General features: G+C 35.2%; 1 protein-coding gene across 1 annotated transcript in view; it reads right to left on the bottom strand.

The window, feature by feature from the left end:
- Positions 1-17128, bottom strand: part of LOC105293653 (catenin alpha-1-like) — a 60022-nt gene that overhangs the window by 26689 nt on the left and 16205 nt on the right. The window contains exons 2-3 of the mRNA XM_011362463.2: positions 7620-7726; positions 6131-6326 (exon numbers count right to left, since the gene is read on the bottom strand). Coding sequence (XP_011360765.1) covers positions 6131-6326; positions 7620-7724 — 301 coding nt within the window. The 5' untranslated portion in view covers positions 7725-7726. The remainder of the gene's footprint in view (positions 1-6130; positions 6327-7619; positions 7727-17128) is intronic.

The raw sequence follows: 17128 nt of genomic DNA, 5'->3' as shown, positions 1-17128 counted from the left end.
ACAATGGTACTGGAGCAAATGGATAGCCACTGAGGGGGAAAATGTGAACTTACCTAAACCTCACGTTACACAAAAATTAACTCAAAATGAGTCAAAGATTTAAATGTAAAATGTAAAACTATAAAACTTTTAAAAGAAAACTGGAGAAAATCTTCATAAGCTAAAGCTTGGTGAAGAATTCTTAGACATGACACCAAAAGCACAATCCATAAACGCGGGGGCGGGGGGGGGGCGGCGGTTAATAAATTGGAGTTCCATCAATATTTAAAACTTTTACTATGCAAGTCACCTGGTTAAGAGGGTCAAAAGACAAGCTATTAGGAGAAACTGAGTAAAGGGTACACTGAACCACTCTGTACTATTGTAACTTCCTGTGAATCAAGAAACATAAATAAGCAGTTAGTTGACTTTTTATTACTGTCAATAAACATTAGAGCAAATACTGTAATAGAATTTTTTTTAACGTAACTGAAAACTGGCCTAGCAGAATCTTAATGGCTCTGAGGAAAATATGCTAACTTTAGGTAATATACCAGGAGTTTCAGAAGCGCACACTGCCTCAACACATCCTCTAAATAACACAAGTCACGGATAAGTAAATAACAATTTTTCCCTTAGCTTTATCGATAAAGATTAGCCATTTGTACAGACCAAGCTGGCAGTTAACCTGCCTGACAACTGACCAATCCTCTCTTTTCTTAATAGCTCCATCTCCCCCTTCTTAGCCTCATCTCTCCTGTCTGTTGGTTCTGCCTCCAGGCTCTCCCCCAACCCCTTTAACTCTTCCTGAACACAGCTGAAAAACTAATCTCCCCAAAACACTTTTCCTCATATTCTGTGTTGCCCAGATGGCAGAATTCTTAAAACAGGAAGTTAAGGAGACATATTTCAGTTCAATTTAAGAAAAAAGGCTTTAAAAATAAACACAAAGCAATGCTAGAAAAAGCTGCTTCAATGGGTAGCAAGTCCTGCGTCACAAGATACATTCGAGTATATGGGAATCTGAACCTGTGAAACCTAGTCCAATGACAGAATTCTCCGATTCTGTATTATTTCCCTGGTAGTCTTCTCTTCTTTACCTGCCATTTCAAACCACCCTCTAATATCTAACTCCAATCTCTTCTCTCAGCACCCCTATCCAGTCTGGGCACTCACTGTTCCCCACGTACTTCTTATACCTGCTATTTTTCTTACCTAGATGACTTTTTCCCATCCTTTCTTCCTCCTTTCAAGATCCAGTGCACCTTCAGAAAGCTTTTACAATCCCTTACTTACCTTCCCATTCCATTCCTACATGTCACTCATGCTATTAATTTGCTTTTCATGCCCATGTGTCTGATTATAAGCTCTGGGACAAAATAGGAAAAACAGTCTCCTGCCTGCTAGAAGACAGTCTCTCTTCATCAGAGTCCACACATGGTCACCCAGCCCTTTCCTCATTCTGGTTTCTCTGACACAAGCTTTTCTCCAAGAAATCCATCGTTGCCCAGTGTACCAATCATCTATTTAGCCCCTTCACTGAGCAGAATGTCATTAGAAACAGTGCAGGAATACATAAAGGTGTACATCTCGGCTTCTTTGGGCCTTCTCCCCACCCTGCTTCATCCACCCAGATATACCTGTGAGCTACTGCAGAGAAGAAGGTACTGATGTAGCTACAAGTCTCTGATCTTGGCCTTTGAGATTCAACTGTGAATTGTAAAAATCCCTGTTCTGGTAGAAGCTATTCTCCTTATTACTCTTCTTCCAACTTACCATCACTGGTTCTCTTTTTCCAATGTCTCTCCTTTTTCAAACAAATTTCATTTAAGCCTTCCCATCTCTGTTGCTTGAATGTCTCCTACACCCAGCTAAGGGCCCTCTTTTTCTCATCAGAGCCCTATTCAAGAATTCATAAAATTACAATGATACTCCTTTCTAGGCATTGTTCAAATACATATGAATGAGGAATGACTACTAATGGGTATGAGATTTCTTTTGGGGGTGATGAAAATGTTCTGGAATTAGATCATGGTGATAGCTGCAAAAGTGTAAATATACTAAAAACCACTGAATTATATACTTTTAAAGGGTCAATTTTGTCATGTGAATTATATCTCAATTTTTTTAAAAGGTAAGATTCTCCACCCCTACCCTATATTTACATTTGGCACTGGACAGGAAAACATTTAATTTTTGAGACAAGAGCCTTTCCTCACATACTTATTGGTGAATATAGTCAATTATCTTCCTAAAACAAGTGTTTCTTCCTAAAACAAGGACTATATTCTTCAATAAGTATGTGATAGGAACCACAGACAATGATCACCAGACTAGCACAGAACATGCCCTGCTGGAGCGTAAAGACAACAAATTAATTACCACTGCGATAAGAGCTAGGGAAAAAAGTATAAAGTAAGAATGATTTAATCAGGGAGGAATGTGGGGGTGGGCAAGGTCCCAGAAAGAGAAACTAGCACATCTATGAGGCACATCTACGCCTCAGCCCATATAAAGTAGTTATAACAATTAGTTTGGGCTAATTGTCAGTACAATGAAACCCCTAGATCACAGGGATTTGGATACAATGCAATTGATAACTGGAAGCCCACTTGGACATTTCACTGGCCTTGAGGTAAAGCCCACCACAGGAAGCCCACTTGGACATTTCACTGGCCTTGAGGTAAAGTGACTCTGCATTTATGTGAATCTTTTACCCACAGACAGTGTTAATGATAAGGTTTTGGTGTACTCACAAATGTTTATGTTTATGATTCATGTAAGCTGGGGCAAATACAAAAAGGAAATTAAGTTATGCTAAAAAATCGTGTACATTCAACTCTGGTTATTAATTATGATTGCACGGAAAGTATAGGCTTGTACAAACTCTAAGATAAAGAAGGTCTAATTTATGGTGTTTGTTATAAATAAATACATAAATACTTTTTTGAAAACAATAAGCTCATATCTTTAGTAGTCAGGGAAAACCCTAGATCAGAGGTCAGTTAACAATAGCCTATGGGTTAAATCTAGACAATCCATTGTTGTAAATAAGTTTTACTGAAACACAGTCATGCCGTTTGTTTATATATTTTTAAAGCTGCTTTCCCAACACAACTGCAGAACTGAAGACAGTCAAGACACCTTAATGCCACTAAGGTCTAAAATATTTCCTACCTGGCCTTTTACAAACAAATTTGCCAACTTGTAACTAGACAAAAGTAGTCCACATTGATTCAGAACAAAGAAATCTTATACATCCTTTAGCAATTAAGTATTCCAGTGGATAAGCAATAGACTTGAAATACAAAGAATTCTAAATCTACTTCAATTTGCTACAGAGCTTTAGGTAAATCATAATTACGCTATGTTTTATATACCAATTAAATTGAGAGCAGTTAAGTTCAATTTTGCCTAAGGACTCAGGACCACTAAAGCCAAGTCTGGGAAAGGTGTCTGCATTAATTATCTTTTGCAGCTTAATAAATTACCCCAAAAGTTGGTAGCTTAAAATAAACATTATCTCCTCAAGTTTTCTGTGGCTTAGGAATTTGGGGTTGGATGGAGTTGCCATCATCTGAAACTTGACTGAAGCCCTAGGATGTGCTTCTGAGGCTGCCTAATAACATGCTTGGCAAACTGGTAATGGCTGCTGGCAGACCTCAGTTCCTCTCCATAGGCCCTCTTGGGTGTCCTGACAACATAGCAGCCACCTTCCCCCAGAGTAAACAATCCACAAAAGAGCCAGGAGAATACTATCCTCCTTTTAAGACTTTGCTTCAAAAGCAGACAGTATCATTTCCACCACATTCTATTCTTTATAGAAGCAAGAGTCTCTATGTCCAACACATATTCAAGAGGCTCAAAGTTAAGCTCCACTTTTTTAAGGAAGAGGTGTCAAAGAATCTGCAGACATATTAACACCACTACAAGGTTTCAAATGATGAGTAAACGGCTACAACAACATAACCAACAAGGCTTAGTTGATTAAAAAATCTATGCTTAACCATCTTCATAACACATATCTTGTTCTATATATTATAGAAGAGGTTTCTTCACCATTTGTTAAGACACTCCAAATAAAAAAGTAAACCAAAAGAAAAAAGCAAGGCACTTGAGCTTTTCATATCTGATGCAGTAATGACGATAGGAGGCAGTTATATTTTTGTTTTAGCTTTTTTCCAAGAAGGCGGCAAATTATGGTGAATAGATCATGATCATAAATAAGTGCAAAGTTGGATTAGGACAGACAAGTAGTTATGATTGAGAGGCACATAAAAGATTTTATCAGATATAAACAAAAATAATAAGAAAACAAATTTGGATATGCATTCAAAATGGGGGGGGGCGTGGATGCCTGTATTGTTACCATAACTGCTACAGATTTCCAACAGAGAAACTTCTAAAACAAAGAACATATATAGAGTGAAATAAAAAGTTAATTAAATAAACAATTAAATGTATTTTGAAAATAAATGTCTTAGTCATTAGACTCAAGGAACACTTTGGCCAAATTCATCTGTTAATATTATTGAGTTTCTTTGCAAAAGGCAAGAAAGTTCTGGGGAATTAAACTTTCACACGGTAGACAATGAAATAACAGCTATCCTGATTTTCTCAACAGGAAGCTCAAAAATTGTCTTGAAGTGGACAATTAAACTGCTTTAAAATAAATTAATTCAAAACCCACTCTACTGGGTTGAATAGTGCCCCCAAAAATTTCATGTCCACCCAGAAGCTGCAAATATGGCCTTATTTGGAAATAGGATCTTAGATGAGGTGATAATGAATTAAGCATGCACCCAAAATCAACGACTGAATGACTGATACCCTTATCAAAGGGAACTTTGCATACAAAGACATATAGGGAGAATGCCATGCAACAACAGGGCAGAGGTTAGAGTAATGTGTCTACAAGCCAAGGAACACCAAAGACGCAACAACCAACAGAAGCTGAGAGAGAGCATGGAACAGATTCTTCCTCTGAGCCTACAAAACAAAAAAGAATCAACCTTGACACCTTGATTTCAGATATCTGGCCTCCAGATACATTAGAGAATAAATTTCTGTTATTCTAAGACACCAAGTTTACGGTAACTGATGTTATAGTAGCCTTAGAAAATTAATACACCCACCCAGCTAGAATTGTGGACTTTAAATAATCTCATTTGCAGTGCAAGAAATATTTATCTTCAGCCTAAAAACTAAGAAAAATATTTACCATTCAAGGTTTTTAGTTCATTAATTCAGAACCACTGAAGATAGCATCTCCATTTAATTCACTGCCCCTTTTTGGGTACTGTTACAGAAACGAATTTGACTTAAGACTCCAATGGACTATGCACATTGCTTGCTGTCAGCCATCAGAGGTCATCCACTGAGGTTCTCCCATAAGGCCAGTAAAGTATCTGCACAGAATCGGGGTCAGTTCACCATACTCGATATCCAACAACTCTACAGAAAGCTATGTCTTTGTTGAAGTCCTCTTGCTGGACCAGAAGTTTAACACAAAACTAAGTTTCAAGAAGTTAATCTTCCACATTTAAAGTCCTCTTATACTTGTAGCATCATAGTGATGACAGTTTTTCTAATAGTAACTATTGGTAAGCTGTGGGTCATAATTTATAACTTTTTATTCATTCTGAGTTTCTCAAAAGATGATTCTTTTAAGCCCATCTTCAATTTATTTCAAATTCACACCAGCACAAATATGCATGGATGATTTAGCATAGCAGTCTGACAGAATGGGGCAATTTCTGTGGTATTTTCAGAACTGCTGAACATTTTTCCATTTTATCATCCTTATATCTTCAGCATGAACTCAAAAAAGGTATTACATAGAATGAAAGATAAACGTCTGCCGCATTGATTTTTCTATCGAATTGTGTAAACAACACTTCTGAGACTCAATTTTACTTAGAACATCTATGAGAAGTGGATTCGGATTCTCCAAAAAATATGTTCCTTTGTAACTATCACTCCTGATTAAAATTTAAGCCAGTACAACTTAATACATCTCCAATAACTGAATATTATTAGTTATCGAGCAACTGTCAAGCTTAAGAATAAGAATACTGACCACAAAAAGTTATCTTCATGGATTTTCTAGAAAGCCCTGCTTCACTACATAGAAAAAGCAATATTGACCTACCTTGTTTTCGAACATCTTCTACAGCAGCCACTAGCTCCTCCTTGAGAAACTGACTCTCCTTTGCAATTTTATCCCCTTTCTCCAAGAAATTCTCAGTTGCTTGTTCAACAGATGCAGCCAAAACATGGGCCTTCTTAGAACGACCTCTCTTCTTATTAGAGGGCCCCTTACTATTGGTATTTACCAGAGTTGTAACCTAAAAGTTTCATTTTTAAAAATTAAACTGAGTTAATTAAAATGAAACAGAAATACTAACATCTTTAAAGATAGCAAGAATTATTGATTACAAAATGAAACATTACGTTTACGAGATTCTACCAAGCATTAACAAATAACATACAACTTTCTCCACACTGAAGATATACAGCAAAGATACTCTATTTAGTTTCCAAAATAACTTAGCTATCTCAATGTGTAAGAAATATAATAATTCCTCAAACATGACCACTAGGCTTTTAGTTCCGTTTTATAAATTAAAAACTGATTAGAAACAAGTTAGACATACATCTCTACTATATGTCATCAAAATCCAAAAAGAGGTCAACAATGAACTTAGCTTTAGCTGGAGGGTCACATTTTCCTCCTATTTGCAACCTGTGCAAAATGTTTTTAAGATGGCTTACTTCTGAAATCTTTTCACAGTTTATTCACACAAATCTCAGCAAATAGTAAAGGCCCTTAAGAAAGAAAGAAAGGACTGCCTGAAGTAGCCTACTGTGATGGTGTTTTAAGTAACAGAACAATAACTATCACAAATACATATACCACCAGATGATCTTGTAGACTGAAGATAACTAAAAATTTATTAGCATAATTTGCCATACAAAAGACCTGAGAGTTATAGTAGATGAGCTACACAAAAGTATATATTCCTGAGTCCTACCACACTCTTCTATATATTTTTTTAATTTTATATATAGATATGTTTGTGTGTATATAAAATACTAGTTTATCAGTTGGAATGCAATTTTAAAGAGAGTACATGCCACTACATTTCATTTTCTCTCTTTCAGACACAACCATGTAAATTGTGCCAAAACACTGAAAGTGCATAGCTAGTTGCTAACAGTTAATGTCATCATACTGTGATATTTGTATTTGTAACAGAACATCCAAATCTCCACCCTGAAGTTAAGACAGTGAAAGGTGTGTTAAACAGGGTGAAGAGACTCAACAGTCAAGGCTCCATACCCCATCTGTCTTGGATACACCTTCCAAGAAAAGTGATGCCAAGAAAATGTTTATAAAGTGCAAACATTTGGAAAGCTGCACTATATACCATTATCCCCTATAACTGTCAATAAGACTCAAAAAGAACGGTTGTTTCTAAACGGTTAAATGAACCCATACATCAATAATTAATAGTGGAACCTATATTCAACCACTCGAATTAGGCCTTTAACTAAATAACCTTGTTCTGTGTTTGTTACCCAGATCAACTGCTATGGAACCTGTTATAACAACTATGTATTTGTTTGCAAATTCTTACCTGTGTAACAAGGGGTTCCAACAGTCTTTCAACTGCCAGAGTCCTGATCTCTAGACTTTTGGGGTCCCATTTGAAGTTTATGTTGCCTGCGTGGACAGCAGTCATTTCTAAAAGAGAAATAAAAAGCCAAAAGTCAGGCAAACATCAAATGCAAACATGCAATATGTAACAAGTTTTCTACTTAAGGATTTTAGTATCAGGAAAGCTATATTCATGAGATTAAAAAAAAAAAAAAAAGTGTTACTAGCCTGCCTGTATATGTGGGCCCAGTAACTCTTATAATCTCTTAGGATTTCTAGTTTACCAACATTAGAGTATACTACAAGAGGGCATTCCCAAACACACAAAGCTTTTTCCCTTTGGGTTTCTCTGGCACTAAGACATTTCTACTTCCAGTTTTTCCATGCTGACTTATAAGTAGAATGAAAAGCTAAAGTGAAGAAGGCTAACATAAGATTCTGATTTTTCTTACACAACATTTTTAGTACAATATTATCTAAACAGTACACCTCACTTCATTTTTTGGATTCTTAGAGAACATTTTGTCTTACTATATTTAAACATAAGGCTTAACTCTGCTGCCCTCTGCACCTACAGTTATTATCACTCAAAGCCAGAAGAAATTCCAAGTTGCACTTGGTCAAATATCACTATCAGTGTCAAGGTAAACTTCCATTAGGCAGAGGCTTTAAGACCAGTGAAAAAGACTTCAATGAAAATATCGAGCAGTTAGTGTTTGCTTCTAAAAGTAGTGCTTTAAAGACTAAAGAATAAAAGAAAGAAGAGGTATATAGTTGAAGTAAACAATATGAACTTTCCAAACAAACTTAATAGAAATTTAAAAGTTTTAAAAAGTGCATTCTTTTAACTCCAAATTCAACTTGTAAAATTTTATTTTAAAGAGAATAAGGTGCACGTAAAAACTTGGATACAATGATATTCACAACAGCATTGTATACAATTATTAAAAATTGGAAATTAAATTTCAAACAGGTAACTGAATAAATACCATTTCCCATTAAAGGGAATCAGAGTTCCTCAAACTCAACATAAAACTCCTAGAAGAAAACATAGGCAGTAAACTCTCCTGACATTGCTCCTAGTAATTATTTTTTCTGATATCTTCTCAGGCAAGGGAAACAAAAATATATACGAATGGAACTACATCAAACTAAAAAGTTTCTGAACAGCAAAGGAAACCATCAACAAAACAAAAAGACGACCTACTGAATGGGAGAAGATATTTGCCTATGATACACCTGATAAGGGGTTAATATCCAAAATTTAGAAATAACTCATACAACTCAACACCAAAAAACAAAAAAAAAAAAACAAAAAAAAAACATAAAAAAAACCACACGCAAAAAAACAATTCAATTAAAAAATGGGCAGAGGACCTGAAAAGGCATTTCTCCAAAGAGGACTCACAGATGGCCAACACACATATGGAAAGTTGTTCAATGTCGCTAATCATCAGAGAAATGCAAATTAAAACCACAATAAGATATCACCTCACACTTGTCAGAATGACTATCATCAATAAATCAAAAACAAGTGTTGGCAAGAATGTAGAGAAATGAGAACTCTCATTTACTGTTGATGGGACTTCAAATTGGTACAGCCATTATGGAAACAGGAGGTTCCTCAAAAAAAATTAAAAACAGAACGACCTTATGACTCAGCAACTGCACTTCTGGGTATTTATCCAAAGAAAACCAAAACACCAATTCACAAAGATGTATGCACCCCTATGTTCAATGCAGCAGTATTTACGATACCCAAGATATGGACACTACCTAACTGCCCATCAATAGACAATTGGATAAAGAAGTTGTGGTACATATATATCATGGAATATCATTCGGCCATAAAATATTGAAATCTTACCATTTGCAGCAACATAGATGGACCTAGAGGGTATTACACTGAGTGAAGTAAGTCAGATAGGGACAAATACCATATGATTTCACTCATATGTAGAATCTAAGGATCAAAATAAATGAACAAACAAAACAAAAAGACTCATAGATGCAGAGAACAAGTTGGTGATTACCAGATGGGTGGGGGGTTAGGTGGCTGGGTGAAAAAAGTGAAGGAATTAAGAAGTACAAATTTTCAGTTAAAAAATAGTCACAGGGATGTGAAGTAGAGCATAGGGAATATCGTCAATACTATTGTAATAATCATAGTGGCAGGCGGGTACTAGACTAATCAGGGGGATCATTCTGTAAATCATAAATGTCTAACCAAAATGCAGTACACCTGAAACTAATAATATAATGTAATACTGAATGTCAACCCTAATTGAAAAATAAAAGTAAAAATAAAAGAACCCCTAATGAAGACTTGGATATGGACTGTTAAACTTTCAGAAGCAGCCTCTAGATTCTGAAAAAGGTGGGTGTGTGGGGAGAGTGGGGGAGGCTTATTCCAGGTCTGAGAAGGCAAGGAGGGCACAAAGATTAACAAGATCAGATCAAAAAGACACAGGAACAAAGGGCTCTATTAGCCAAATTTACAAGCTGAGTATCAAGAACAATGATAGTAACTATGATTAATAAACAGACATATCCTGTGACCACAGGGAACATCAAAAGAAGAGGATAGGGAGTAAATTTCTTTACTATGAATGTATAATTGAGGTAGAAAATGACCATTTTGCAAACCCTAGTATGATAAATGATTCAGGTAAGGATTATCAATAAATGTTAACACCATTAGGTGAAAGCTACTAGGGAACAGGATATTTGTGGGTGCCAAAGTATCACCTGACAGGTCACTTACTAATTACAAAGGAGGAAGATATACCTTTACAGTGCTGAGATCTAATGGCCACCCTCTTAAACAAATAATTAAGCTTAGCATTGCTAATAATGAAAAACCTGGTATTATACACCTCTTAATATGATGAAATATGAAGTACATCCCACATTATCTATAAAAGTATTGTTGATGAAGTTTTATAAAAAATAAAGTTAAAAAATTAAAAATAAATTAAAAATAAAAGTTTTAAATGTTTTTCAAAAGCCTCAGTATTACTATAAACTGAGCAAAGAATTGTGTAACAGCGAAATTAAATTAAATGTTTAACCTGAGTCTACTAAAGCCTCTACCTTTTTCAATGCCATACATGGATCCCTTTCTACTAAAGCCTATAGACCAGCTTGTCCCATAGAAATAAAACATGAGCCTCCTATATAATTTAAATTTTTCTAGTAGAAACATTAAAAACCATTTTTTTAAAAACTGATGAAATTATTTTTTATTTTATTATGCATATTTTATTTAATATAATATATCTCAAATATTTTAATATACAATCGTATTTTTAAAAATTAGAGATCTTTTACCTAAGTATTAAGTATTCTGAAAGCTGGGATGTATTTTACACTTAGGGCACATTTGAATTCAAACAAGCCACATCAAGTGCTCAATAGCTACACGTGACTATTGACTTCTGTATTGGACAGTGCAGCTATAGACCCTCAGAATGTTTTTTTAAATGCATGAAATACAATTCAAAAGATTATAAAGGAAATACTAAAATTTAGCTATCAAAATACTTAATGAACGAATTGTAATACAGCAATTTATGTGCTTCATTATTAACATTAAATAAGATCTGGCAAGAGGTCTTATAACTACTTCAAAGTAATAATAAACATGCATTTTTTTTTCAAATTATGCAGATATGAAAAGCACTGAGATTTCTATCCATGACAATTTTACAGGTTCAACTGAAAACTGTAGTTTGTGATCTACATTAATACAGAAATGCTAAATTCCTGCTAATAGTGAAAACAAAGATTTTTCTAATGCAAATCACTGCACATTAAGAAACCATAACCTAGACTGAATTTCAAGTTACAGGAAGCAGATGGTTACAGGAGATACAGATGCATGTTAAAAAAAAAAAAAAAAAAACACCACCACGAAGAAACAGACAAACCCAGAAGGCAAGGTATTCTACAAGGAGGCTTTAAGTCTTCAGAGTTAACATTTGAGAGAAGGGGATGGGAGGACTATTCTAGACTAAAAGGCCCAGGAGACACAAGACTCTACTGCTATATATACATATAACTTATTTGGTGCCTGGTTTGAAAGAGTTATTAAGACATTTGTAGGAAAACTGGTAAATTTTTAGTATTTATTAAATATTAGATATTATGGAATTACTGCTCAATTTCATAGGTGTGATAATGAAACTGCAGCTATGTAGAAAAAGGACTATTTTTAGGAGATACACGCTGAAATATTTAGGGGGGAAGTGTCAAAATGTCTGCAATTTTCAAATGGTTCAGCAAAAGTAAAAATATATACACAGATCAATGAATTAGCAAAAAATACTCATATTGTTAAATCTAGGTAGAGGACATGTGAATGGGTATTCAGAGATTTATTCTTTTAGGCTCTTTGTGTACCTGAAATTTCTCATTTAAAAAAATGGGGGACTAATGATACATCTGATATAGCCAAAATACATAAAGAACTTAAACAACTCAATAAGAAAAAAAAAATCCAATTAAAAAATGAGCAGAAGACCCGAACAGATACTTCTCCAAAGAGGAAATACAGATGGCTAACACACATATGAAAAGATGTCTATGTAAATTAAAACCACAATGAGATATCACCTCATACCTGTCAGAATGGCTAGCATCAATAAATCAAAAAAACAAGTGTTGGCGAGGATGCAAAGAAAAGGGAACCCTCATACATTGTTGGTGGGAATGCAAATTGGTACAGCCGCTATAAAAAACAGTATGGAGGTTTCTCAAAAACTAAAAATGGATATACCTTTTGACACAGCAATTGCACTTCTATTTATCCAAAGAAAACCAAAACGATAATTCATAAAGATCTGTGCAACCCAATATTCATGGCAGCACAATTTACAATAGCCAAGATATGGAAGCAACCTAAATACCCACCAATAGATGACTGGATAAAGAAATTATGGTTCACATATACAATAGAATATAACTCAGCCATTAAAAAAAATGAAATCCTACCATTTGCAACGACATGGAAGGACCTAGAGGTTATTATGCTGAGTGAAGTAAGTCAGACAGAGAAAGATAAATACCATGTGATTTCACTTATACGTAGAATCTAAGGAACGAAAAGAACAAAGTAATCAAAAACAGATTCACAAATAGAGAGGACAATCTGCTGACTGACAAAGGGGAGGGGAGATATGGGCTGGGAGAATGTGGTGAAGGGTTAAAGAAGTACAAATTAGTAGTTGATAGTGGATCATGGGAATGGGGAGCACAGCATAGGGGATGCAATTAGCATTAATATGATGGTTAGGTGGAAGGGCCGAGGGAGGGAGCAATTAGGGGGATCGTTTTATGAACTATAAGATGTCTAACCAATGTACTGTATACTTGAAACTAATTTAAATAATTTTTTTAATGGGAGAAATGATGTAGAAGCTTATGAGTAAATGGTCAAAATGCATTATTACTAAAGATATATATACTTCATATACAATATGAAACATAACTGTAGGGGGAAAAGTTATCTGGATGTATAAACCAAAATATTAATAACAATGATGTTATCTCTAAGAGTTGGGGATTATAGGTGCTTTTAACATTCTTTTTGCCTAACTATGTTCTGATACTATAAAATTACATAGGTATTTAGAAAAAATTACTTTTATAACAAAAAAATAGAATCCATAAGATGCAAGGATAATACAATCAAAAGGCATGCTTGATCATCACTTAACCACTTTGAACTTGTTTCCTCATTTATAAGTCTCATTACCTTCAGAAGATTTTGTAGGCTTTTGTGAAAATTTAAATTTAATCTGATGAATAAAATGAGATCCACTGAATAAAATGAGAATCTATGAGTCCATGCTAATATGAATAAAGAAGGAAAGTTCTTTCATACAATAAAAACCCAACTAATATAGAAGAAATAAATGTTATTTAGAAAAAAAAATCTCCACTTAGGAAGTATCATAATAATTCAGGCAAGACTCATCGAAGAATGCTAAACCTAGTGGGTGAAAATTTACTAAGAAACGGAGTATGACTGTCTCATGGTAACTCCCAAGAGATTATTTATTGATTACAAAGGTGGGAAATATAGTAACTCTGAAGTGGAGAAATCTGTCAGATGCCTTCTTAACTGATCAAAATTAACATCCCTAATAACCTACAATGTAGCTCCTGATATGATGCACTGAGAAAGGATACAACATCGCCTTCCTGTGGTGTTTCCTACCAAAATTACATAACTTCAATCTCATCATGAGGAAATATTGTACAAACTCAAAATGAAGGAAATTCTACAAAATAACGGGCTACAGTCTTTCAAAAGGTCAAGGTAGAAAAAACAAAGATAAATGGAAAAATTCTTCCAAATTAAAGGAGGCTAAAAAGACACAACTAAACACGGTAATTCTGGACTGAAATTGTACTGGAAGGAAAAACAGAGACAAGTGATAAAATGTGAAAATAGATTCTGAATTAGAGAATAGTATTGTATCAATGTTAAATTTTCAAATTTTCATCATTATACTGTAGTTATGTCCTTGTTTCAGGTAATAAGCATGACGTCTGCAACTTACTCTCTTATAGTTCAGAAAAAAATAATGTATTAAATATATGTATATAAACAGGAATGGAAAGTGGGAGGGACAGTTGGAGGAAGGGAGAAGGGAGAAGGGAGAGAGGAGGTCAAGGAAGAGAGGAAAATGGGAAAGAGGGATAGGAAGAAGAGGGATAGAGTGGGAAGGTTCCGTAGAAGAGGAGGAAAGAAGAGAGGAACGAGAAGGCAAGAAAGAGAAAAAAGAGGGAAAGGAAGAGGAGTGGGGAGAGGGATGGAGATGAATTGGAATGTGGCTGAGGAATTGATTTTAATTAATGTTAAACAGCCCCTAGGGACTATCTTATCAGACAGCACAGTTCTAGACTCTACAGAAAGCAACATCAAACACCCAAATTCTATATTAAAATGATGACCAGGATAATATAGAAATGCACATGTCTGTGACTAACCCACTCTTGACAACTTTAATATAAAATTATCTGTATCATCTCCCAGAAATGCACACCTGAGGCACAACTAGGTGGACTCTTTTATATATTGCTGAAAATATTAGTGCAGGAATCACCTAATATTTCACCAAGATTTATCTAAGCATCAAAAAATCCTGGAATCACTGGAGATGGGGTGCCAAAAGAATTTGGATTTGCTTAATCTGGTAACAGAATGACAGTTTCCAAAAAAAACCCGTTTCATTGCAGTGGGCAAATATGTTCTCTACATTCATATTATGTTAGGCCTATATTTTGGTTTTTAAAGGTTATTTGTCCACTAAACTGATCAACCCAAGTCAGTAAACTTTAGAAGATGAAGTGCTCTAGATTACTGAAGGGCTAATAACAACTCAAGCAAATGTCATCAAATGTCACAGATAAGACATTTCAGAAAGAATGATTTGCCCCATGGATTCTGCATTACTGTATCCTAGCATTCTGTCTGCATCGACAGAAATTAACAGAAAACCTTTCAAGGGTTGCACAGGGAGGGAGCCAAGAGATAACTAAAATAAAGCCAGCTGCAAGTAGACATGTGATCACATCTGTGTTTTAATTACTAAACAAGTACAACATACAATTCATTTACCCAAAGAAATACACTCTGCCATTTTTTCTTAAAATAAAAAGCCTTCTAGAAAAGCAGGAACCCAGGGAAAGGCAGTTAGCCCAACCCTGCCTGAGGAGAAGCACTAGGCCTGAGGACTTGGTAATTTTTAAAAACCAGTAAATCAAGTTTCAAACAGCTCACAGGCTTTTGTGTTGCTTTAGAACCCACAGCGCTGGCCCAAGATGAGAGTATTGGTCAGAGAGTGTCTCAGGCCACAGGGAACCTATGGAAAAGGGAGGCTGTTTGGAGATATCTGGAAGAGGGAGGAAAGAGAAAAGAAGTTGCCCAAGGTGAGCCTGCACATATTGGGCGGCCCAGTCCAGAAAATTTAGAAACCATTCATTGTGTTCTCAAGTCTTTCAATAACCATGATGGAAGCAGACTGCTTTGTGCATCATTTTTAAAGGCCCTGCCAAGACTGACACCAAACCACACATTATTAAACTATACTATAACAGAGCCAAGCTATGCTTTTGGTGACCCCAACCCTAAAAAGCAGAAGTATTTAAAATCAAATGAGAATATGTCCTCTGGAAAAAACGTGGCTTCTGGTCATTAACTTATTATCTGACCTTGGGCAAGTCATTTCACCTCTCTGGATCCCCAGTTTTCTCATCTATAAAATAAAAGGGGTTGAATTCTAAGTTCCAAGTCCTTCCAGCCCTGAAATTATAGTGTTCCTTTCATTTATATTATTTCTCTATAGCCTATAAATTGTTTTATTAAACATAATTTTCCCCAGGTTTAGCCTGTGGTCTTTCTAGCTGTATTTTAAGGATGATAACTATGTTTATGCTTCTTTATATCCTTAAGTTACTGGCAAGGAAGGTACTTTAGGCAAAGCAGACACAGTATTAGTTAAACTAAATTTATGCAATCTGTTTTTAAAATACTTACAAGCCTACCAACACAAAGCTTCTGCATTAATCTTAGTCATATCTTCTGCTTCTCTACAATTAATGGTACTGTTTAGAGTAGCTAAACAAATAAGTTTTAAACTCTTGGCAGTTTCTAAGTTTTCCAATTAACTTACAGAGCACTCCTTCACAAGATCTATTACAAAATCTACTAGAGCTAGCCAACCTTAATGAATTACAGCAACCTTAGGTTTTCCCAGGAAGGATCATGCTTAGTGGAACTAAATAAAAAGTTAAGCTGTAATTATTCAGTCTTCATTATCTTATAAACGGCAACCCTGGCTATAAAGCAAAAGTTCACTATAAATTCAGAAAGGGGCAGAGATGTAGGTGTTTGATTAGCAATCTTTATGATAGAAAGAGAAATGAAGAAGCAACAAGCAGAAAATAAAAGCACAGCTCCATCACAACCAAGGAGGCTGATTGCTGGCAAACTGCCTTTCCCGCAAAGGGCTACATACCTTCTCCCAAGACATTTAATGTTCATTTACAACAGAATAGCCACATCATTCTTAAAACGTGTCTGCTCCAAAGCTTTAGACTATCCTTACCACACTACTCAATGCCAATTTTTTTAAGAGCAAGGTTAAGTTAATGCAATGTTAGATGGTTCATTTAAATGCAAATCAGAAAATTCCAAAATTAAAAGTACCCATAGTAATGTTAACTGTCACACTGTACAAGATGTAGGATAGTAGATTACTAGTGCAGTCACAAGGATGCCAGGTTGCCTCTGTACTGAACAGTTAATACAGCTGTTGGAATCTCAACTCTCAAATCTCCCAGTAACTGTCAAAAAAACGTAACCTTTAAAATTAAGACTCACCCTGACATTTGCCTATTTTACGAAATTCTCCCCCAAGACTGTCTTATAAAATGTAAAGTGGTTGGGGACTGGGGGAGGAGTGGTTAAAAATAAGAGAT

The sequence above is a fragment of the Pteropus vampyrus genome, unplaced genomic scaffold (genome assembly GCF_000151845.1).
Source record: "Pteropus vampyrus isolate Shadow unplaced genomic scaffold, Pvam_2.0 Scaffold74, whole genome shotgun sequence".
In the NCBI taxonomy this organism is placed as follows: Eukaryota; Metazoa; Chordata; class Mammalia; order Chiroptera; family Pteropodidae; genus Pteropus; species Pteropus vampyrus.
The sequence above is the reverse complement of the archived record's forward strand: the minus strand, read 5'-3'. Positions and strand labels throughout refer to the sequence as shown.